Source organism: Osmerus eperlanus, chromosome 10 (assembly GCF_963692335.1).
Source record: "Osmerus eperlanus chromosome 10, fOsmEpe2.1, whole genome shotgun sequence".
Lineage (NCBI taxonomy): Eukaryota > Metazoa > Chordata > Actinopteri > Osmeriformes > Osmeridae > Osmerus > Osmerus eperlanus.
The window spans coordinates 6,297,091-6,322,252 of record NC_085027.1 but is presented as its reverse complement, the minus strand read 5'-3'; the positions used below and the strand labels follow the sequence as shown (position 1 = coordinate 6,322,252).

The following is a 25,162-nucleotide window of genomic DNA, read 5'->3' as shown; positions in this document are numbered from 1 at the left end:
AGGACAGGACTCCAGTTTCAGTCTCAGGCCATTACTAGTCCCAATAACAGAACTACAGACAGAAAGGCCCTCCAGGGTACACACACTCACTGTTACAAACATGAGCCATATCAGTTCACCATTCACCAGCGGTCCAAGACAAGGCCTGTTTGTATGTGTCTGTGTGTGTGTGTGTGTGTGTGTGTGTGTGTGTGTGTGTGTGTGTGTGTGTGTGTGTGTGTGTGTGTGTGTGTGTGTGTGTGTGTGTGTGTGTGTTTGAATGTGTGTAAACAGTGGTGAATATTATGATGACAGTGGCGTGATGGATGATCGTAAATGTAAAGCATAAGTCAAGATCGGGGGGTTTGTGTATTTATGACACATGCACCCTAACGAGGGCTCTGGGTTTTTCCTAACGCTACCCCTCCCCCCTCCAGGCACAGCAACCAGGCTACTCACATGTGATGTACATGAAATATGACTGGAAGCAGCACACTGTTCCAATTGTTGTTCTGTATGAAATAAAATGTATTAACAAGTGCTAAATTTGGGGGGAATCCACTTGCTTTGATTTCAAATTTTGGATTTATTTAGTATGACATGTATTTCATTCTACAAATCTCAAATTTCAGTTTTGCAACAAACTTAGATTAATGAGAAGAAGAGTTGTTAATTATTATGGTGCTTTATTTTTCCTTAGTTGATTGTACAGCACTTTAGATAACACTGGTTATTTTCAAATGTGCTATATACATTTATTTGACTAGACTTTATTCTTAGAATATGAATGTCCTCTACACAGGATTCATCAATCACAGTTACAATTACTGTTACCCTCGCTGTCTGTAATTAGAGATCACACCACATGGTGGCAGCAGACATAATTCTGAACCCAAATCTCCAAGACATTTCGTAGATTTGTGGACTCCACTGAGAAGCTATAATTAGTTGTCATTACTGTTTGGAACACAGACAAACTCAAGGCCATACTGCATATAGAGGAATATTTCAGCACCAACAGCATAAATCATGACCAAGATACCTACTAAGCAAAAAATACATTAAACTAATCCTTCAAACCTAGTTCCAAAATACAAACACAATGCTTCTTGGTGTCAGGGTCATTGCTTCTTCACCTGCAAAACTAGGCTAACCTTGAACAGCAATACCAAACTCACACCATTGCATGACCTCTTGGCAATTACTTTTTCGAACTTAATTGCTTGCATTAAGCACTTGAGGGAACTGCTGTGCTTGTTATAAAGCTGTCTGTAGGCAGTGCAACCCCACATATTCTATTAATATAACTGCTTGCTGTCTCTGAAATAACGAACAATAAATGTCACTCACTGCCGCACCTCACAAGCGAGCCGACATCAAGCGGAATGTCGAATGACTAAGAACTCTAGCTAGCGATTGACATGAGCGACGCTCAATCATAAAGCATGCATATCACCAAAAGCAACTTGTCGGTGTTCTTTTAAAACTTCTTCCACCTGCCAGAGGAGAAAGATGAATATGTTCAAGGTTAGAATAGAGATGGAATAAGCAATTGAGAGAGTTAATGTCACTGTTGTCCTTAATGTAGGCATGTGTTTAATGTCATTTCGTATCTTATCCTATGGATATTTATAGACAAATTGGTGACCACTTTTAAGATTTGTATTTGATGATCTCTTTTTTTCAGGTGTCACAAGTCTATAAAAGCTGCAGCGATGAAAAACAAATCTGGACGCAAGATGGGCTTATGGTTAAAGATAGGGTCGAGCTCTTGTCTTATGAACACAGTACCGGATTCACATTAACTGTGTATTAAGCCTATTGCTTGCTTTGTAGCCATTAAACATTTCAATAAAATACATATGTCAAAGCCAATGTAACCAAGTCAAGCTTAATTTTTTGGATAAAATGGGAAATGCAGAATATTCTTGGGGAACACAATACAGGAAAAGCACAATATTGTCCCCTTCTGCATGCTGCCTTGAGCATTACTACTAATGACACCTGCTTTCATTGCTCTAGGCTAAGTTATTATGCTCATAGGGTCATGCATTAATGCATATAGCTCATTAACATATGATCTGCAACACAGACGCATGTTCTGAGTCAGTCTCCTTTTCTGCATTATTCTTCTCTCTCTCTTGTATAGCCTACTTGCCATTCAAAATCAAAATGGATTTTATCAGGTAATAATATCATGTATGAATTTAAAAAGGAGTAGGTTAGCAAAATATAATAAATCTGACCATAGCAGAATGTCAGTATGTATGCCTGCATGTCATCCAAAGACTGTGTTGTTTATAAGCTAACCTCCACATCATGTTGGACCATTGTCTGACTAAAATGTCACATTTGTCAATGTTTATAGAAATAAATATTTGGAGAGTATATTCGGCAGCAAAACCAAAGGTCAAGATGGTCTGATTGGAGGTCCATTAAGTCTAACAGTAAGAAGATCTTCAACCTGACCTACTTATTTCTCACACATCAGACACTCCGCTAAAATCCATAAATTAAGGAAATTAACTGATGGGGCCAAGGGCAACTTTGTAAGCTATTTAAATCTTTAAATTTACAACATCCCTGCATACTTCATGTAATTGAACTCACTCCGGGGTTGTTACATTAATGAGAAAAAATATCCCGTCGTCCCTCCAGTTTGTCTACTCCTGAAGACTACAAATGTATGCCAGAGGGAGAACGTCTTGCACTGCAAGGGAACAGCTTCAAGGGTTTTCCTTCAAGGGGATCTCATGTGTATTCAGATGAGAACAGCTTTAGCAGTGGCCAGGGAACTATAATCTTTCAATTGACTCTTTTTTCTGTAGAAACTGATATTTTAACACCAAGACGCGAACTTCATGGGAACTTTAATTTCAGCACACTGTCCTATTGGGAAAAGAAGAGAGTTCAAAGATTCCTTATGTGTATTTGAATTTTACAACGCCTTATTTTCAACAATAATCATTTCTCACACTGGTTGGCGCCAGATGTCAAGAAACAGAGTAGCTCGACTTTGTGTAGGCTACAGTCTGGATCCGGACGGGACGTAATTACAGGGCTCAATGCAACATCCATTATTCACAGTTATTTACACGCAAATAAACAAAAATGCAAATAAATGAATAATCACCTAGCCTATGTGAACACCTGCACAGGAAGAGGGAGGAAAGACGAACACTTTGAATTACACTTTGCACCTAATTCAGACTGATGTAGCATAACATTGGTTTACATTATATTATAGGCTATAGCCTAGGCTAACGAAATAAATAATTTGTCAGAATGTAATTTCATTTTCACATAATGCATCTTTGGGGTAAAAATCTAAAGGCAGTGCTTGCGGTCTGCCTTCCTGTTTGCTTGGAAGATCTTCTCGGCAGACATCTCCATCTAGCCGTGTGCTATAATTGAAATGGCGCGTTTAGCTAGAGGCAGGTTGTAAGGGCGCTTTTTGCAATAGCAGAATGCATGTCGATAGACGTCATTTGGTTTTAATGGCCTACAGGAAATTTGGCATTACAACCCGAGACATTAGAAGACAGAGGACCGGGAAAAAAACGTTTGAAAACCGTATGAAAAGTATTCAAGGAGAACTGCGTTTCAACATATTTTTTTATTGACAGTTTATCAACAAGTTATAGGCTACTGCGATTTTAGTATAGTATGGGACATAGGAAGCGAGTCTTGCTTTACTTATTCAGCTAGGCTAGATAATGGAAATGTATGCCTTGCTCTAAATGCCTGGGGAAATATTACATCAGACGAAATGACAATGATTAAAATCTGCTTTTTTTCCTGCTCTAAATCTATTGAGCGACGTGACACTTGCCTGATACTGAACAGCATTTAACTAGCCTATTACCCCTGCACCATAACTTTTAACCGTTAAGGGGACCGGTATATATGTTTTTTTACTTTTGATGAAATTAATTGAAAATATAACGATTAGTATTTGTATGTAGTCGTAATTTTAAGAACAGAGACTATAGCGTTTTCGTTTGAAAAATCGCCTGGGCGCGAGTTGAGTTGAGCTAATTGTAGCCTAATCCTTGCCCCAGAGGCGTTTGGGCAGCCCGGAGCAAGAATTCTTTTTTAGCTCTGCTGTTATTTAGAGACGGATTATTGGCTTTCTTCTTCTCATAACAGACCGGCAGTTTCATTAAAGCAAAAAGACAGTCAAGAAGCTGAAATACGAAGGAGGATTTTAACAACAGGAATTTGAAGTGTAGCCTATACAAATAAGAGCAGAGAGGGGGAAGGAGATTTCTCATATGTACAAGGTAAGAACGCCGCTTGCTTCCTGTGCGCTTAGTAGAAAGAGAGCTTGGTGTGACCAAGTCAAGTCAGCACTTGCTAAAGGCCACAGCGACCGTTTTCAGTCAACGTACACAGATAGATTATCATATTTTAATGCAATTTGTGTAGGCTATACGGTGTTTCGTGTTTTTAAAAGAACTGGTTTGACTTAAGGAATGCTTGGTTGCTGGATGGCACTATAGTTCTACGAAACTCGGGGTATATGAGAGGGGGGACGCACACATCAGCTGGGACTGATTGAAACTGCACGGATTCGCTCGGAGCTCCTACAATGTTTGAAACGGTATGACAAAATTAATATTGAGATATAGTTGCCTACTTCGAAATAGCCTTCGCATGATCTAGTTTAGTCTGCATACTCAGCAAAACGCATTTCAACACCAGACAATGTATTGGCCTAATAACTTTATGAGAAGGGGCGTTCTGTCCAGTCTGGACGTATAGGCTACGTGCGAATTCTTGAATGTTGGCTTTTAAGTTGTATTTTTGAGCTTTTCATCTTTTTTTCGGATTCCATCGTCTATGTATCATTATTTCACAGTGGTAGACAGCTTATGTGAGACGCCATGTTGTGCAGTTGGTTGAATTAGACTATCCGTGGGCATCAACGTTAGGCTTTTCGGCAAGATATATCAAAAGTGCTAACTATGTTGTTTCACTGAGTTCTACGAATCGTCAATTTGACAGTCACTGCGACAGTCATTAGTGAAGCCAAAACAGTATACTTTTCGTCATTATCTTAAAGGTAAAATAATAAACTTTGAGTGAATACTGAGCTTACTGTAATTAAACAGGACGAATGTGGTCAATGGGGCACTAGAGAACAGATGTGATGGAGTTTGTCTTAGGTATTGACACTTGAGTAAAATGAGAAAACCCCTTGAGTGAAATTTGAGATCCGCTTAGTTATTGGCTGTATCCCCAAAATTAAATCGATTTAATTGACCCCCAATTGATTTGAAACTTTCATATTCCTATATTTACCCTGTGTGTGTACAATGTGTGCGGGAGAGAGAGAGAGAGAGAGAGAGAGAGAGAGAGAGAGAGAGAGAGAGAGAGAGAGAGAGAGAGCGAGAGAGCGACAGAGAGAGAGAGAGAGAGAGAGAGAGAGAAAGAGAAAGAGAGAGAGAGAGAGAGAGAGAGAGAGAGAGAGAGAGAGAGAGAGAGAGAGAGAGAGGGGATATCTGATTATATTCCCTCCACATTATCAGTTGGATACTGTGGCCCGTGGCCATATGAAGAGGTGTGATAGCCTCCAACACTCAAAACTTCTTAAGTCTTTTGAAGTCTTTCTTTCACTAGGATTTGTAATGTATCATCCAATATGCGTATTAAGTGAACACTATTACTGAAGGCTTCGCGAGGCGGGCAACACCCTGGAAAATTCTGTAGTCTCCAACACTTGGTGCCCTGGGCAGCAGGCATTATAAGCACATTGCTTCGAGCGAAGTGGTTGTTCTGAACAGAGCCCGAACAACTGCCGCGTGTTTACCGATTGAGTAAAATAACTGCGTTTCTAATGTAGGCTACGTCTGCATGGAAGAACAGGTTCCTGAAATACCTTTCAAGTTACAATAATTTCGTTTTTTTTTCACCGACAGAAAATAGAGGCCTATTTTTGTTTCGAGCTAACGTCTTCGATGCTTAAATATTTTCACACCGCCAATTTTCTCCCAATGAGTCCGGTAAGTTGGTGAGTTATCTTGTTAGTTTACAGGTAGCCTAAGTGCATGTAAGACGATGCGACACTTTGCGCATGTGGAACGTCTTGCGCATATGATGAGCTTTTGACATAACCTACTGTACATGAAATATGTTATTATATCTCAAAGTAAATCAAAGTGAACTGATTTCAATTACACAGACATTATAAAAGTTGACTATCTTGTGTGAATCTCGACCAGGGCTTCTGCTATATTTTGTAGCACACTGCTTTGGCCCTAGTCGCGCTTTCAGAATGACCTCTGGAGCGAGGGTCTCTGGAACTGTTTTAAGGGGGTCGTGATAGACAAGAGTGTATCCAAACCTCGCAACTGACCATTTTTACCTTTTTTACCTTAATATTATACTGTATGCCATTATCTTGTATGATGTCCTTTATTTCCATTTCCATATGCACGTTTGTTGCTTCAGGTTAATGAGTTATTCTGTTTTAAAAAAATATATAATTTCTGATATTGGGCAAATCATAGGCTAGGCTAGCATGGGCTTTTAGTACTGTAAAAACTTACACGTTTACATTGGATGTGCATATGAAATGCAGCATGGGAGTAATGCGAGGGGGGTATTTTCATATAGTTCAAGAACAAAGTTACAGAATGCACTTGATTCCGTGCTCTCAGACTGGTGGTTGGTGTGTCTGGGCATATCATGTCTAACTCATAACACAACCTTTAATTAGAATGTTTCAGTTTGTTTTACCCCCCTAGAGGCTGGCACCTAGTATTCCTCTCTCCGGGTCCCTAATAAGCATCCTTCTATCCTCCCCTCCGGTGCTGAAGGAAAAAATGCAAACATACTTAATTAGAGCGGTGGCAATAATTTGTATGCTAAATATGCGGCCAGACAGACATGGAAGTGATCTGATAAGGGTGCAGGAGAGTAGTGGTGGAAGATAGACTCTTGAGGGTAGATTTCATATTTTTTTCCCCCATGGCTTTTCCATTTACTTGTTTTCAGGAAGGAAGAAGCATGTCACGCCTGTCTTTGACCCGGTCCCCGGTTTCTCCTTTGGCCGCACAAGGAATTCCTCTACCGGCTCAACTGACTAAGGCGAATGCTCCGGTACACATTGATGTCGGCGGACACATGTACACCAGCAGCCTGGCTACTTTGACAAAGTATCCAGATTCCAGGTAAGGTTGTGCTTATGTATGCCTTCTCCATTTGCAGTTTTGCCTGTTGGTTAACTAGATGGCAAGCATGTCAATGCTTTGTTTTGTTATTTTCCACAATTGGCTTTTTTTGGAGGGGGGAAGGGGGTAATCCGTGATAATGTTTAGCACAGTTTATGTTTTAGTTCAAGATTAGAATGGTAAATGATATTGATAAATCATCCTCAACTCTGTCAAGTGTAAACGATTCACAAGTTAGTTTTCCAATGACAAGTGACAAGTATAACATTAGTGTTTGATTTCAGGATATTATAAAGTATCTTAGATGATTCAATGTTAGGATACCCATTAATTTAGTTTGAACTCAGTTACACTTAGGTAGCAAAAATGAGCTAACAGCCTTATTCACTGAATAGATGCTACAGGTTGATTTCCTAAACTTGTGATAGTTTATAAAAAGATCACAGTCGTGTGGTACAGTTCTGTTTTCATCTTCAGCATTTATGGTGGTGCATTGCTGAATAATCAATTTATTATAAGTAAACCATTATTACTGCTTAAATTTTCATGTTGACTATACATGGTATAATCACATTAGCTAGTACTGCTAAAGCTACTGTACATGCTCTGGTCAGTCTGTCACTACAGACCTGAGAGCTATGCCAAGGTAAACATTTAGTTTTGTTTTTTTTAAACGTACAACAAAGAATCTACAGTAACATAAGCCCTCAATATTCACACAGCTCACCGTCAGCTGCCTTTGTTTTCTAATTCATAAGAAACTATAGACACATGTTTTTAATATCTTGACTTGTTTATAGGTTGCTATTATCTGGCTGAGTGTTTTGTTTACAAGATAACAATTATTACAAGAAAAGACTTTTTGATCTTTTTAGATCCAAGTGACTCATATTCTATGTCTCATATACGTACAAATAATATTATACAATTATATATGCAATTAAGATTTGCTCATCTATTTCATATTTTAGAAAACATGTCCCTCAACAAGACAATTCAACTTTGTAGCTGTTTTATTTCTCTGTTTTATATTCATATCATTAATCACTATTAAGACGTTTTACACTACCTCTTCACCCTACCTCAGGTAATGCATTTAAACTGTACAAAGACAGCACTGTACAGTATAAACACTGGACGCATATACAAAGTACAGCCTGGAAGCCATGCAAATGGAGCATGCTATGTCGAGAAACAGTATATTTCCAGTCAGAGTAATGACAGGATACCAATGTGGATGTTGGAGCTCTCTCTCATTCTCTATGTCTCTGTCTCTCTTTTTCTCTTTCACTCTCTCTCCTACTCCCTCCTTCGGTCTTCTCTCTCTCTCTCTCTCTCTCTCTCTCTCTCTCTCTCTCTCTCTCTCTCTCTCTCTCTCTATCTCTCTCTCTCTCTCTCTCTCTGTCTCTCTCTCTCCTCTCTCTCTTCCTCCTCCATGTACAGTATGCCTCAGGGGTGCACTTTCCAGTGGAGCCAGTGGAGGAGGAGCCCTTTTGTGTGAATTAGTATAATGGCTGACAGAAAGCAAAACAATTACTCTGCAATAGTCAGAATAAAGGCAGTGTTCCAAGGTTATCTATCTGTTGGACAAGCGGTCCATGTTGCTGTGAGACTTGACAATTAAGAACAAGGGTTAAATAATTTTAAGTTGATGATTACTTTTAATAGATCGCTCACTTAATAATGTAGTGCGAGAAAGGAAACTTAGTCTAATAACTAATGTCTCGGTATTCATCTTCTTCTCTAAGGGACAGGGGCCATGAAACATTGATGTGTACCAGCCCTGTGTAGTTCACAGTTAAAGAGGACAACGTCTGTACTCAGTTCACCAGAGGCTGATGAGAACAGTTCGGAAATGGTCCTTTCAGAGTAGGAAGTTATTCTGGAATTACTAGTGGCACTGAATGTGGGCAGTAGTCCATTGAACACAGTTACTCTTTTACAAATAAAGTGTTCACTTTTAAGTATAAACATGATCTACCTGATCTTTTAGGAAAATGCATACATAAATAAATAAATCAGTTTGTGGATCTAATACTTGGCTCTCAAGTTAGACTGCAATCTTTTCCCAGAGCTTGCGTATACAGTGTTGGTCTTGAAGTTGGCTTTGATTACATCCCCTGAGCACCCTGCACTGGTATTTGTTTTCACAGACAGATGTTAGACGTCCTGTTGCTGAAAACCGGCATTCTTTGGTTGTACACGTGAGACAGGCGTGTCTTCTCTCCCGCATGGCAGGAGAGAGAGCCGGAGCATTACCTGAACTGGCCCACACCTCTGGGTCAGAGGATCAGATGGAAAGTGTTGGCAGCCAGAGTGCTGCTCAGGCTGACGTGAGGCTCCCTGAGAGGCCTACCTACCGCCCGCCACCGCCTCCTCTCCTCACCGCTGCTGGGATGGAGAGATCAGAGAGCAGCTCTTGTCCTAAACCCCTACACCGCCTCTCTCTCTCTTTCTCTCTCTCCCTCTTGCTCTTATTTCTCTCTCTCTATCTCCCTCTCTCCCTTACTCCCCTTCTCTCACCTTCTGTTCCCTCTTTCCCCTATTTCTACGCCCTCCCATCTCTCTCTTTCTCTTCGAGCCATGCAACAGTGTAGTGGTGTGAAGTCTCTCTACCTGTCTGCCATGACAGAAGCAGAGCAGGGGTGAGAGGGCCGCCAATCGGTGATTTACCAAAAGGAAAGACTGAGACCAAGGGACATACAGAAATAGAGGAGAGAGGGAGAAAAGAAAGAAAAGAAAAACAGGCAGCATTTTAATTGCTTTTTAAAAAAGTGGAGATGAAAAACAGAGTTAGCCTGAAGGGGTATGGTGAAATTCTAGCTGGAAGAATTGCAAGACCATATGAGAAAGGAACACCTCAGGCACAACAGGGAGATGAGTATTGGTTTTTTATAAAGCATTTTGCATCGATTTCCAGAGAGAAAGGGAGTAAGGGAGAGGGGGAAAGATGGAAAGAAAGAGGGGCAAAAAGAGAGGGAGGAAGAGAAGGAGAGACTCTTTGCACAGTCTCTTCATAAAGTTTAGTGTCAGGTGAGAACAGGACACATTCTGCTTGATAGGATTGACTCTACCTGATTAAGCTCTTTGATATTGGGATTGTAATTGAAATTCAATGCAATTTGTCTCAGAGATTTAGACTGTAAAGTTAGTACAACTGTGTGTGCATTAAGATTCATAAATGCATTACAACCCTCATCTGAATGTTGAGTCTTGTAACAAGAGTTGACAATCGCTAAGCTAAAGCTGTTTGAGTGAACCTTTTTTGGGGCGGTATTCCAAGTGGGATGTGTGTAGTCAGCTGACCTCAAAGCTGTTGACATGATTGAAGAGCTGATTACATCAAAATGATATGGTCTGTTCTGGAAAGCAGAATGGAAATACTGGGTGGAGAAATATTTTGGGGAAAAAGTAATGCAAATCCTTAGGTTCTCAGAGTGTCTAAATGGCTATGATCAGTCAAATATTAATTAGCTGTCTAGATATTACCCTTCATTTCTCCTGAGTGGTTTACATTGGCAGGCACACATTGCAGGTTTAAGGTGAGATAAGAGTACATGACTAATGGTTGAGAAAGGCACTAAGTTGGACAACCTTACCACAGATGAGAGAAATGAATATCTGTCCAACCTTGTCTCCAGGCATCGTACAGACATGCTGGGATGAAGGCTAACAGATTATAGCAATTTCCAGTCTTAGCCCTGATGAGCCCCTCTAGCTAGCTTCCCAGCTAGCTCTTATTCACTCAGCACACACTTTGGTGAGGTCAACTATGGATACCCAGCAACAGGTGTCTTATTACTCCACAAATTCAGTTTATAATTCATGAAATCTTCATCTGATACTCTGCATTCTAATGGGGGAGGGTGATTGGGTTTTTAACAGACCTGAAAAATAATTCTCTGAAACCTAGGAATGCTTGCCTTAATAAGCTTCAGATAATGTTGTTAATCCTATGTAACTGCAGAGTGACAGTCGTCATTCATCATCCCTGACCACTGTTGGATTTCTTTTATTGACTGGATACAGACAGTCACTGTAGGAGGGTAAAAGTGAACTCTTGTCATTCATTTCTGTAAGTGCCTCCATGGACTGTGGGAGAGAGTATGTGTGTCGCTCTAATCTCCCAGCAGAAGGGACACTTCAAACAGGTCTGCAGAACAGGGGAAATGTGCCTTAAGCTTCTTGTTTCAACCTGGGATGCTAATACATTTCAGGCTTAGCGCTAATAAAATTGAAAAATAAATGGAGGGTAATTGTTTCATGCATTTGATGGCAGCATGCCTCATTCCATTATGTGTGTGCGTGTGTTTCAATTTCCAGAATCAGCCGTCTGTTTAATGGCACCGAGCCCATCGTCTTGGACAGCTTGAAGCAGCACTACTTCATCGACCGGGATGGGGAGATATTCCGGTACATTCTCAGCTTTCTCAGGACCAGCAAACTGCTCCTCCCGGACGACTTCAAGGTACATTTGAATTCCCCCCCCCCTATAGTGCACTGAAGCTCAATGTTCAAAACTCTCAGTCATGTAACTGTCTCACGTGAAAGGAGAATGGGTGGTGTACAGTAGCAACTTGAAACTCCGTTTCCCATCATCCAACAGCCTCTCAATGCTGACATCAGCTGTGTCAATTCATGAAAACCATGAGAGAGAACCTAAATACAATGTGGCCACTTCTTGCAGGGGGAAAAGGTGGAAACACAGGCTGAACTGAGCACAGGTTTCGTGATATGTGCCAAAGGCCAGAGCTGTCAACCGAGTGTGATTTCTATAGGGGTGAGCTCAGGTGAAATGGTGGACGGAGCTTGGGTTCTCCCCTGCTCCCTGAGTTTCCACAGTGACAGGCAGGCCCACCAAGAGCTCAATGGCTGGATAGGGAAGAACGTTTAAGACTAAAGATGGATACCACTGGTCTCATGTTTCATAGAGAGGAGAGCAGGCAAAGTGTGCAGTGCATCCTTTAACACACACACACACAAACATGTATGCACACGGATTGACATGCACACACACACGTACACTTGAACGCAAACATACATACATCTGTATAGACTTACACATACCGACACACATTCACAGACAAATACACACACACATTTTAGTCAATCATCTGGGGCATTGGAGTTTCCTTGGTTCATATTAGACCACTGTGGCTGCACACACCTGGCTCCTGTTTCAGTGTGCGCATGAGGAGACTACTGCGCTCTGGTTAGCAACAACTCCTACTCACACACACATACACACAACACACACCATCACAGTGTTGTAGTCCTTAAAAAAGAGTCAATATAAACATTGTCAAGGACACTGATGGGTTCATACTACATACTATCAAAAATGAAATGTACTATACAATTCATGTGGAAAATAAGAAAAAGGCAATTGACATGAAATTGTTATGTAGGGATGGCTTTGATACAGATTTCTTCTGGTCCAACAGAATTCCGTTTAGTTCATGCTATTGTATCTAAACTTGCATGCCTTTTTCCTGAGGGGCCCTCTCTCTCCTTCCCTCCCTCCCTCTCCCCCTCCCTTCTACGTTGCTCTCTCTCTCTCTCTCTCTCTCTCTCTCTCTCTCTCTCTCTTACTCTCTCTCTCTCTCTCTCTCTCTCTCTCTTTTCTCTCTCTCTCTCTCTCTCTCTCTCTCTCTCTCTCTCTCTCTCTCTAAGGGAATCAGTTGAAGCTGAGCCCGCTGGCATTCTCTTAGGGCTCAGCAGGCAGAGTGAATAGAATTCTAACCTCAACCTCAGTGACAAGAAATCCTCCCATTTTAAGACTCACAACGATGCTCGGAGTCCCTTCTAGACCTCGTAGCCTAGTGTGCAAAAAGCCGATCTTGCTCGTTGATAGATCTACAGTACTGTGTCCGGGCCAGGGGATACACCAGAGCCACTCTCTGTTGCAGCTCATTACTTTCTTCACATAAAGCCTCTCGTCGATCTGCATACCTTTGAGTTTGCGTGAAGTCAGGGGTAAAAAGGAAAAATGCAAATAGTGCGAGGCGGAATCGAGCATGTCCTTATCTGAACACAATCAGCCTTGCCGTCGCCCCGGGCTACAGGGCTCTTCTGCTGCCAGCAATGGTGTTGTGTGTTTTGCTAAATCAATGTGAAAACTCTGAGCAAAATAGGAAGGCAATATTCAACAAAACATCAGAAGTGGAGCACAAAATGCATCCTTATTATGATCCCTTTTACATATATATCATTATTCAGACTACAATTAATCCTGTATGTGAGCAAGGCTCCGACCGAATTAGGCCCTGGTTCTTAAACATTTGAGGTTGTTTAGCCTTTTCTATCAGGACTTATTCTCCTGATGTGAGTAGAGAAACAGTAAGGACCAGAAATGAGAAAACAAAACATTAGAATGCTGTAGTCGTGTCGTGGGTGCCGACTGCCAAATGTTGTGTCTGGTCGGATGTAGGCCCTCATCAATGTATATTGGGTGTAGAGGCAGTACTGAATATGATCTGTTGCCTTAGAAAGCCGTGTTCGTTTGTAGGAATGTCTCTCTCTTCCTCGCTGCACTCCTTCTCTTTCTCTCTCTCCCTCTGCCTCTGCTTCTCTCTCCCTACATCCCCATGATGTTGCCTTGCCAGTGGGCGATCAGGTCGGATCATTATTTCGGAGCTCAACCGGGCATGTCTGGAGCCAGGATTGTGGGCTGAGGGTTCGCAGAGCTGGCAGCGTCGGCCCACTATGAGCTGTTGGGCCTGTCTTCCTCTCATCCTCATACTCCAGCACTTAGGCTTACTCTGTTGTTTTGTGCCTGGGATCGCGATGACTAGTGCCTGGCAGACAGACCCCTGTTAAAAACATATCCATCCTTGGCTTCAAACCTGTGAAGGATGAGGAGCTACACTTTGATGGCTGGAGCACCCCCTCAGGGAGGGAGGGGGGGTTGGGGGCCTGTGTGTCTGTATGCATTCTGTCAGACGCCATAAGAGAGAGAGAGAGAGAGAGAGAGAGAGAGAGAGAGAGAGAGAGAGAGAGAGAGAGAGAGAGAGAGAGAGAGAGAGAGAGAGAGAGAGAAAGAGAGAAAGAGAGAAAGAGAGAAAGAGAGGGAAAGAGAGGGAAAGAGAGCAGAGTGGGGAAAAAAGGAACGGACCCCACCCCCTCACATTCTGTAATCCTAAATATTAGAACGTCCGCTTAAGATGTGTTGCGTCATCGCTGGAGGTTGGTGTCCTCCTCTCTCCCCCAGATGAGAAGGGGTGAGCGAGGGGTAGAAGCAGCTAGGTTTTCATGGAGGGGTGTCCGTCTCAGGCTGTGTCTTGTGTTCCGCTTACCCGGGCTGGGTTAATGAATGTGCTGTATTCCACCAGGCCCTGCCACTTTGTACCCAGCAGTGCTCTGGAGAGTGCAGGGAAAGCTCTTTTTAGATTCGGTTCCCCCAGCACGCCCCGCTGCCCAACACCCCTAACCAGCGATGATGCAGTCAGTCTGAAATAGGGTCTCTCTCCTCTGGAACAAACCTAACTCACTTTACAAGTGCATTAAGACTTCATACCTCATTATATTCATAAAGTTCTCTCTCCGTCTCAGTCTTTCCCAGTGATCCTTCAGTGTTTTAGAAGATCCGTATACATGATATGGGTCCATTTAGGTGGAGGATGTGGCGACTTATCAAAGTCATGGCATGGGGAAGTGCTTCTGAGCAGGAAATGCTCAAAGGAAAATGGCGCACATCACCAGATAACCAAATTCCATCTTGTTGTAACAGAATCAAATCAGATTTTTTACTGAAGGACCAACATGAATGGCATTTTGACAATGAAATGGCCTGCCGTTTGAATGGACCTGCCAACCATCCATCTCACAATCCTCACTGCATATAACCGGATCAGGATAATCAGGATACATTTGGATAAATCATTGATTTACAAACATATTTAAACCATTCAGGCAACATTCAACACAATTCAAAGTTGGTTATAATGAGCTTACATCAAGAAACTAGCCACATTACCAGAACAACCACTTCAATGTAAAGAAGTACATATATTTTTGCATATAAGATGGTCACAGTCATGTTCACATACACACATTCCTCACCTCCCCTTCTTCTCCTCCCCTTCATCCTCTTCTTCTATGGTATTCTCTGTGGTGGCGTTGAACGATCGTGCCATCTGGTCTTGTGGGAAATTAGAGGCAAGAGCACGGGGGCAAATGGCCCTCAGCTAGGCCCCAGCCCAGGGGGCAGAGGCAGGCAATCTGCTGCAGACTGTCGGCACACAGGAATGCAGTCCCAACCTCACCGGAGCCTCAATGAAGGCCTCCAAAGAACTCCGCTCACTGAAACACGCTGAAGGCTAACAGAGCCCTGCCAGTCGCTAGCGGAGCTAGAAGAACACTGCACTACAGAATAGGGCTGTTAGCTTAGCACCGTAGCCATGCACGAGTAGAGCTAGGAGAAGTAGGAGAACACAGCTCTTAGTACTCAGCCTAAGGCCCTCCTCTCCCATCTACAGTAGCATATTCAGAGAAAACAATCTTTGTTGGAATAATGTATTGATTAATACAGACCTGCCTAATGCAGATACTATCCCTATTGGATGTTGGTGTGTTGAATATTGCATGTAGAACTGAGGTTTGCAACCATTCAGGGAAGTCTGCCTTTGAACAAAGACAAAGTGCATTGATGTTAATGTGTGTGTGTGTGTTCCCATCCAGGACTTCCACCTGCTGTACGAGGAGGCCCGGTACTACCAGCTGACGCCCATGATCAAGGAGCTGGAGCGCTGGAAACAGGAGCGGGAGCAACGAAGGATGGCCCAGCCCTGCGACTGCCTGGTGGTCCGGGTGACCCCCGACCTGGGCGAAAGGATCGCCCTCAGCGGAGAAAAGGTCCTCATCGAGGAGATCTTCCCAGAGACTGGAGACGTCATGTGTAACTCGGTCAATGCCGGCTGGAACCAGGACCCCACGCACGTCATCCGCTTCCCCCTCAACGGATACTGCCGGCTCAACTCCGTCCAGGTACGCGTGCCGCTGTGTGTGGAGATGTGAGCGGTGGGGGGGGGGGAAGCGTGTGTGCGTTGGCGCTGTATTCCGTCAGATGACTCATACGGAGCTCCCCTGCTCTCCCACAGTGGTGGGTTTGTTTTCACACAGGCACCAGGAGGTGAGCTGTTTTTAATACTGCATTCGCTCTTGAAAGGAGCTCAAGGAAACACGTAGAGCACATCAGAACTTTCACATGAGGGCAGTCGCGATAATCTGCGGCCCTGTATGCTGTGTGTGTTCCCAGACACAATGCGGTGCTGTGACGACAACACACCTCATAACTCCACTGATAATAGGGTCTCTGATCTGGTGGATGGGAATCTGTCTGAGATCCGCTCCAGATAGCAGCTCCTATCTGTCAGAGCCCGAGTGAGGTGTCCCTCTTAAAACACTCTTTCACTTTTACCCCCGAAATGTGGAGAACATCACAGCCTCACACTGCAGCTGTGTGGCAACACCTCCGAGCCTTGAACCATGCACCAGGCCAATACTTGCCACACCTCTCCCTCTCTCTTTCTCTCTGTCTGATTCTTGGTCACTCTCTCTCTCTCTCTCTCTCTCTCTCTTTGTTTCTCTTTTGTCTCTTAACTCGGTCTCTTTCCTAGTCACTCTCTCTCCATCTCTGTCTGTCTTTGTCTCGCTCCATCTCTCTCTGTATCTTTCCTCCTCCCCTGACACCCACACTGGCCATGTCTCTGTCAAACAGGCTCGCTCCGACACCTCCACCTCCCTTCTGCCAATGTGAGAGACCACCTCCAGGGGAGGAGAGCAGGGGAGTGTTTGTGTGTGTGTGTGTGTGTGTGTGGAGGGGGTGGGGTGGGGTGGAGAGAGCCCTGTCTGTAGCGGCCATGCTTTCTTTCTACCCTTAAAAAATAAAATAAATAAAAAGAGGACTAGTAAAGAAGAGGGGGAAAAATGATATGCATAATTTACGCGTTATTCCTTTTTTAAGACACTGCTCCTCTTTTTAAAAAGACTCCAATATAACACCGCCTGAGGGGGTTGAAATACACGTATTGCATTTTTTAATACCATACTTACAATTTCTCAAACAGCCTAAACCGGTTTATACTTCTTTTATAGATTTTTAAATGGCTTGCAATATAATTAATTGGCCGCATCAACTAACACAACATTTTCCCACTCTGTTTACCAGCGAGTCTGGTCTCGTGGTGTACATGAGTAGGTCCCAGATAGGCCTGGGAAGAGCGTTTGCAGGTTTTCAGCAAGGCCTGTCCCACAGGACTCTGGGCCAACAAAGCTGAGGTGAAATAAGCAGCTTTATTCAATGTGTGAATGACCTGGCACTCTCACAAAGGGGAACCAGTTCTTCAGGGTATCCTGTCAGAAATGCCGCCCTAATGAATGAGCAACACAGAGGGACTCTGAAGGGCTTTTGTCTAGAAGTATGGCCTTTACCCAGGTGTGGTGGTGTTGGTAGTGTCAGGCTGTGTCTCTGGCTTCTTTGCTTAAAAATACAAAACACACACTGCAAGGCCAAACTCGTTGAGGCTGATATAGGTGAAGGGGGAAAGCTAGCAGATGGAGGTGTTTTTTGCCTGTAAGGGGAGATTTTTCTAAACAACTTACTCATCCTGTCCTTTCTCATTGTTGCATGAAGGTATGAGAAGGTTATGAGAATAATCCTCATCTTCCCCGCCAGACAATGTGGCTGTGATCTGATTACAGTCCTGGACCCTGACCCAGAGGAACACAGACACACCCTGCCCAGGGAGAAAGAAAAGCTAAGAAAAGAAAGAGTGGGAGAGAGAGAGAGAGAGAGAGAGAGAGAGAGAGAGAGAGAGAGAGAGAGAGAGAGAGAGAGAGAGAGAGAGAGAGAGAGAGAGAGAGAGAGAGAGAGAGAGAGAGAGAGAGAGAGAGAGAGAGAGAGAGAGAGAGAGAGAGCAAGAAAGACTGTTTTGGGAACTGGGATTTTTTAGCACTTATTCCTGATCATTCAAACTTGGTAAATAATCAATCAACTGATCAACTGGGGGTGTCCTCTTGGAATTAGAGCAGCATTCTCTCATGGTTATGAATCACTGTACTCTGTGGAGATTGTTTTAAACATTGTTTATCCTGGAAATTAGTCTTGCCATTTCGAAATGTGGACACTAACCAATAAACAAACCCCATCTTGGTGAGCCCTTCACCAGTCCTGAGAAGAATGTAGTTGTGGGATGGGGGTGGGGGGGGTGCTAGGGGTTAATGTAAACCACCTGCTTTGTGATGTAGAGCCAGGAGAAATAGTTGGGGAGGAGGGGGCGGTTAAAGAGAGGGAAAACATTTAGCCAAAGAACCACAGAGGTGTACACACAGACTCACACACACACACACACACACCTACACACAGTCCCAGAGCACAAAGCGTGCCTGTTCCGGCCGGACTGCTCCATGCATCAAGGTGATGGAGCACGCGGATCAGACCACACGCAATTTGTCCTTCATCACAGTGACAGGAGCAACAGCGACGGCATTCTGCGAGAGGGGACCTCTGTCCGCTTCTGCCCCGGCACCACTGTACCCCCGGTACCCACTGCCATATCCCACTCAAGTCTATCAATCTAACCTGGTACAGGTGAGCTGGTGGTCAGAAAATCTAGTTCACTATTGACTCCTCTCCCCAGAATGCATTAAGCAGACAAACTCAGCTCTCTTTCCACTTTGTTGTGTCTTTGATATTTGAAAACATGAAGTTAAAAACGAGCCTTCTAAAGTGAGAGCCCATGTTCAGTGTCAAGTGTCAAAAGTTTCGGTGGTGAACTTGAATGCTGATGAATCAAACGGATACTCTCATATTTAGTGATGAGAGAAGACCTTTTTTGGTGGTTGTTTAGTTGAGTTGTTTGTGATGAGTGGAGGGGATGGGCTACTGTAACTTCAGAGGCACCTCGTCACATTTTAAAGGTCATGTATAGTTGAACAAAGCTGCCCCCCTCAGCGCAGCACAATGGCTGCCGTGAGCCTCTGATACCTGTCATTCACGCTCAGCCCTCCGCCCCAAGAACCGGAGACACAGACAGGAGAGCGCCACTTCCAACCCTCTCCAGAGAGGTGTGTGTGAGTGTGTGTGTATGTGCACTCCGGTGGCCATCAATATTACATCACGCTCTGTTTCCAGCCATGAGGCTCATGCACTTTGATTTCTACGCCGTCTTCCCGCATTCAGATCCAACGCAGGCTGGGTAACAGAGCGGGCTTGATACCCCTCCTCCTACCACTCCATGCTCATCCCCATGGCGACCCCAGGTTGAGTGGCAGCTCGGGGAGATCTGTGCATAAGGCGTACAGGAGGGGGTGAATGTGACGGTGTCAGTTCGCTCTGTGGCCAAGTCAAGCCTGCGACAGTGAGAATACTTGAGCATGGGGGAGTGTGTGAAGCTATGCCGGGGGACGCAGAGAGCTGACGCGCTCAGTACCGCACTCAGGTTCAGACACACTGACAGGAAAAGGGGGACTAAGACGGGATAAGCAGGCACCCAACTAACATCAAGCTGCTGGACGATGCATGCGTACTGAAAGCCGTGGTCTGGGACTCAAATCGTGTTTTAGTCACCTTTGTCTTACTCTATGTTGATGTTAAAATCGATTTAGGATTAAAAATTGTTATTGTGAATGTCCGGAAATCAAGTAATCGAACTTGTCAATGGAAATGTGGTTGGATATTCTAAATACTTAATTGCACAGTTCATTCATTATCAAATTGTTTTGATGAAGTAGAAGCCTTATTGATCACTCCAGTCTCCTCTGTGACCAAAACCACATCGCCCAAATGGAACAGAGCCCCCACACGTTAAAAAAATTATGAAAAATGCAATGTGATGCAATGATCAAAGCAGGGAGTGTAATATCATTTCCATAATCGTTAGGCTTCCCTTCATCGTCTGTGGTTGGATTGGGATAGCGTTTGATGCTTCGGCAGGTCTCTTAATTAGCCCTCGTCTTTAGCGTCAACATTAGCCGTCTGCTGCCTCTCCCCTCACGCAAATTAAAGACTTTGTCATTGTCACATAACACAGGCAATAGTGTGGGAATGTGTAAGGTGGTTATCCCAGCGCTTCTGGTGACAAAACCAAAATGTTTTGCCTCACATTAGTCTTATGTTGGGGGGGTCATTTATAAGTAAAGGCATATGGGTGTTTGTTGGGTGGGGGGGAGGTGTCAAGGAATTCACACACACAAACACCCATATGACTTTACTTATAAATGCACACACACAAACACACTACCCAGTGTGGTTCTGCTATGCCTCAACCAGGGGGCCTAATTGGCCCTCTTTAGCTGTCCGATGAGGCCACAATGCTCATAATTAGGGAGACCACTAGACAGTGTGTGTGTGGGGGTGTGTGCGTCTAAGGGCAACAGGAGAACTCGTGTATTTTGCGTGAACTTCCCGGGCACCAGTCGTCGAGCTAGCCTTGAGCCAGACCTCTTCTGCTGCAAACACTAGTGAAAGGACTGGGGAATAAGTAAATACACAACATTCCTCGGGTTGGGATTTAGCAATAACCCTCCCCACAGACACACACACACACACTCCTAAACCCCCACAAGAACTGTAGGAGAGGGGAGGAGGGGGTGGCATCACTCCTTTACAACTTGTATCCTCTCTCCAGCTTCATTACTCCATCAGGGAGCAGATCCCACCACCACCTCTCTGTATCTCAGTCTCTCTCTGTCTCTCTCTCTGTCTCTCTCTCTCTGTCTCTCTCTCTCTGTCTCTCTCTTGTCTCTCTCTCTGTCTCTCTCTCTGTCTCTCTCTCTGTCTCTCTCTCTCTGTCTCTCTCTCTCTGTCTCTCTCTGTCTCTCTCTCTCTGTCTCTCTCTCTCTCTGTATCTCAGTCTCTCTCTGTCTCTCTCTCTCTGTATCTCAGTCTCTCTCTGTCTCTCTCTCTCTGTATCTCAGTCTCTCTCTGTCTCTCTCTCTCTGCTCCCAACTCCGTCTCATTACTTAAATTAGCCCTTATTTCTAGTCCACACTGTACTGCAGTCAGCTCTTTACACCACCCCCACCCTTCTCCATAACACCTATCCCCAACACCCCTCTACCTAACACCCCTCTATCTAACACACCTCCTTCTACCTAACACCCATCTACCTAACACACCTCCCTCTCCCCAACACCTCTCCCTCTCCATAATACACTTCCCTCTCCCTCTAACAGACTGGTCCTCCCTTTGAGCGTATGGCCTCAGATCAGCTCAGTCCACATCCAGCATAGCTGTCATGAATATTACAGAGAGTCAGTGTGATGTCTGCCTGCCCTCTGGACAGCTCTATATCCCTCAGTGTGATTGGAGGGCTAACGACACACGCTGCACAGCTTGATTGATGCCGCGCCAAGTGATTGATGAAGAGGAGGAAGGTCTTTATAATTGATAGGTCCCATTAACCCTTTGTGTCGTTCCCCCCTCTCCCCTCCAGGTGCTTGAGCGTCTGTTCCAGAAGGGTTTCAGCGTGGCGGCGTCCTGTGGAGGCGGCGTGGACTCCTCCCAGTTCAGCGAGTACGTGCTGTGCCGCGAGGACCGGCGGAGTATGTCCATCAACACCCCCATCAGGATAAAACAAGAGCCTCTGGACTAGAGCACTCTGGGCGGAGGGACTAGCTACGAGGGGCTCTTCCACCTCACCATCAGGACAGATCCTAACCCTTGCCCACCCCCCAAGCCCTCTTCCACTCACCCCCACCCACTATTACCCCCCACCCCTCAAGACATCAGTCCAGCCAGAAACACCTAAGTATTAGCAGAGGCTTGGTACATTTTCCAGCTCTGCGCAACTCAGCGCTCTAAGGGGAATGTAGTATCAAACAAAGAAGAAGAAGTAAAAAGAAAAGAACGAACAAAAAACAAAAGTGTTTGATTCTGTTTAATAACACCCAAAGAATATGGGACAATGACGAACAAAGGACTGACAGAAAGCATCTCTCTCTCGCTCTCTCTCTCCCTATTTCTCCTTCCCTCTGACCGTTATAGCACCGTGACCAGTCACTTTTTTGTCCTCTCTTGTGGCTCTCTGACCTCCAGTGAAATGGTGTGTTCCCCTCCACCCTCTCCCAGCCCATCCACCCCCTCAGCGCAGCGCCCGGCAAGGTGTCATCCTGTCCTGCATCTGTGTGAGGCACACATGTTGTGTCTGCCACACATGTTGTGTCTGCCAATGTGGCAGGTCTCATCTAAGGAGCCTGACCTAACAGAGGTACTCTCCAAGGGCTGGCAGCCAGGAAAGAGGACTTGAGGATCACACAGCCCTCTTCGACACACTGACTTCCGTTTCCCTCAAACCAGCCAACCAGCGGACCTTGGTCGCAAGAGCCTAGCCAAAACAAGTATTGTTTTCCAAGAATGATTGGTGGTTATTATGATTTTACTCACTGTTGTTTATGACAACTGACTCTTACTCCTTTTTGCTGTTTTTATCACAACATGATGTAAACAAATTATTAATAGGGTTATTCTGTGTGTGTCTTTCTCTCCTATATGAAGGATGTATAAACGTGTTCAGAACTCTTTATGTTGGAGCGTTTGAGAGGAAGGGTTTTCTTGGGACGATGTCTCCATGCCGCAAGACGTGGCTAAAGCAGTCTGGCTGCGAATGCATTCAGAGCTGGAGAAGGTCTTGTTGTTTAAACAGGGCTACAAGGGAACCTAGAAACAAATATAATTTATCACACAAAAAATGTGCTTTGGCATTGGCCTAATTAGCTGTAAAACATATCTTAGAAACTTCAATTAAATTTAAGAGAAAAGACTAGGATGTTTGCAGCAAAATAATATTTCCAAAATGGAAACTCAGAAATTAGGAAAAAGTATATCAAGGGGAAGTTGTCTATGAAGGCTCTGAATGTGTTTAAGGTTTGTTGCTGCCAGAATGTTCATGACTTGAGAACCAACTTGGAAAGCAGAGTTTTCCAGTATGTCTCCATGATTGTGAGGAGGTGTACTCTAAATGCTTGAGATCTTTTGTTTGCACTTAAAACACGTTGTCCACAGAACTGTTCACGGTACCCCTCTGGAAAAAACGGTTGACGTAGCGATGGTTGCCAAATCAACCATTTGTCTTGAAAGTTTTTGTGAGCACATGGAATCTTATAAAGAGAAAAGTGGCCAAAAGAGATAGCTAACTTTGTTGTCAAAGCAAATCAGGTGCCTATTCGTTGATTGTACAAAGTACAAAAAAAATATTGTTTTCACAATTGCTGTTTGTCTTATTCAGAAGTAAATTATTTCAGTTGACCAGCCCTGAAAGGCTACAAAATATGCATAGTCACAATGCAATTGAAGAATTAAAAAACATATATGATGACATCTTGGAAGCTTTAATGTTGAACATTTCAGTAGAGTCTCAGACATAACCTTCATAAACACTGGTTGTTTTTTAGGTTTCAATATCGTCACTTCTAAGACAGGATTATTTCAGTCGTTCTGCGTATAGCAGAACCCACACTGAACTCTATGCTAAGCATCAGACCATTGTTCATAGAGAACATAGAGTGGGAGGCTCTTAGTCTTAGACACACTGCGCTTCTCAAGCCTCATAGTATATTCTCAACATTTCTGGATCAAAGATTGGAACAAGAAAGACCAACTTTTCGTACTTTGTATATGTGTGTAACTTACAGATGCTGTTTCTTCCATTCCAAAATACTGATCAAAAAGAAGCCCGTTCTGATCTGGGTGGGCAGAGGCAGTTAATTTGAGTTTGGTTGGAAATCTCCCTTGGGCATTTTCATTTCGACAGTCCAAAAATGTTCATTAAAATGGGGAGCACTTTCAACAGCTCTCACATAGATGTAATGTGTCCTCTTTCCATCTCTCTACATTCCCTGATTAAACAACCCCAAGGAGTTGGGTGTAGCTGGGAGTCCAGCACAGACCTCCTGGGGGGGGCACCCCCAATCAGGACCCTCTTTGTTCTGATCTGCTTCTGGCCTGGTCCTTTACATCCAGTCTCCTCAAAGGGAATGACCAACCAGGCCTTTCATGTGCTGAGGGATGTTAGGCTTCAGAGGAGCTGCCCCCCCTCACATAACCCCCCCAGGCTCCCAGCATAGCAGTGCCAGTAGAGGCGTAGGTTGTGCCCCTCCTGTCATCGCCCCCCCCCCCCCCCCCCCCCCCACTGCGTCATCCTGTGGGCCCCTCTCTGGACCACACCAGGCCAAACAAACTGATGAGTCAAAACTCTACTGAAACTGTCCATGTGATCCCCCAGGGTCCCTGGAGTCCGCTCTAGGTCTGATCTCAACAGTACTGTAACCAGCTCAAATACAAACGATCTTAGGTACTCTCCAGCCTTTTCATGTGGTTCAGTCCACCATGACACAAGGCTTTAACATACAGAGGAAGCATACTGAAACCTTGTACGGATGGGCTAATTGCAGTTGTTATATCTCTCAGTGAGACTGCGGTAATTTTCAATACTATATTGTTAACATATACCTCCGCTATGTCAGTGGCCAGACGGGGTCTTTAAGGGAGTCCACTCACTGGTCTATGTAGTGGGATATCCAGAGGCCCCTCAGTTGTACAGTTATTTGTAAATTCAATTGTTATCAGGACTGGGTTTTACTGAGCCCTCTTGTGATGGACCTCTAAGTCCTTACATTGCAAACTAAAACGCTGACAAATAATCTTCAAACTCAGTACTTCAAGTTCAAATTTGCAAGCATTACGTTGTGTACATACAGAAAAACATTTCACAAGGGTATAATAAAGGTGCAGATGTATTATTTAAAATGTTTTAAACAATTAGACTGTGGTATTAAAGGGCATGTGTTTATTTACAGTGACTCCATTTGATTTTCTTGCATATTTGCGATAATAAAAGGATGTACTGTACATTTCATGCCTCTGTCTTGTACCTAGTGCTGTTTGGAGTTTGTCTATTGTGTGTTTTCCTTAGGAAGAGAGTACATTGAGACTTGTACCTGTTCAAAAATGATGGTGACTAAAACCTCTGTATACACCGTTGTGGTGTTCTGTTCCTGAGTCTTAGCAT

At 44.0% G+C, this 25,162-nt stretch overlaps 1 protein-coding gene across 5 annotated transcripts; it reads left to right on the top strand.

Moving 5' to 3' along the window:
• Positions 1 to 3,383: 3,383 nt before the first annotated feature.
• Positions 3,384 to 25,004, top strand: LOC134028081 (BTB/POZ domain-containing protein kctd15). Of its 5 annotated transcripts, none has more exons than XM_062471416.1 (6): positions 3,384 to 4,262; positions 5,901 to 5,984; positions 6,979 to 7,154; positions 11,478 to 11,622; positions 15,834 to 16,139; positions 21,590 to 25,004. In XM_062471416.1, exons 1-6 carry the CDS (start codon positions 4,254 to 4,256, stop codon positions 21,746 to 21,748), a joined length of 879 nt encoding a protein of 292 aa, XP_062327400.1. In that variant the 5' UTR covers positions 3,384 to 4,253; the 3' UTR covers positions 21,749 to 25,004. The 5 variants fall into 5 exon arrangements, with proteins under 5 accessions (XP_062327400.1, XP_062327402.1, XP_062327401.1 ...); XM_062471415.1 differs by lacking the exon at positions 3,384 to 4,262 and adding an exon at positions 4,301 to 4,582; XM_062471418.1 differs by lacking the exon at positions 5,901 to 5,984 and having other exon boundaries at positions 3,386 to 4,262.
• Positions 25,005 to 25,162: the final 158 nt, after the last annotated feature.

Coding starts and splice junctions, on each gene's coding strand:
- LOC134028081 (XM_062471415.1), top strand. Junction 7,155..11,477: donor ACAAAGTATCCAGATTCCAG/GTAAGGTTGTGC, acceptor TTCAATTTCCAG/AATCAGCCGTCTGTTTAATG. Junction 16,140..21,589: donor GCCGGCTCAACTCCGTCCAG/GTACGCGTGCCG, acceptor TCTCCCCTCCAG/GTGCTTGAGCGTCTGTTCCA.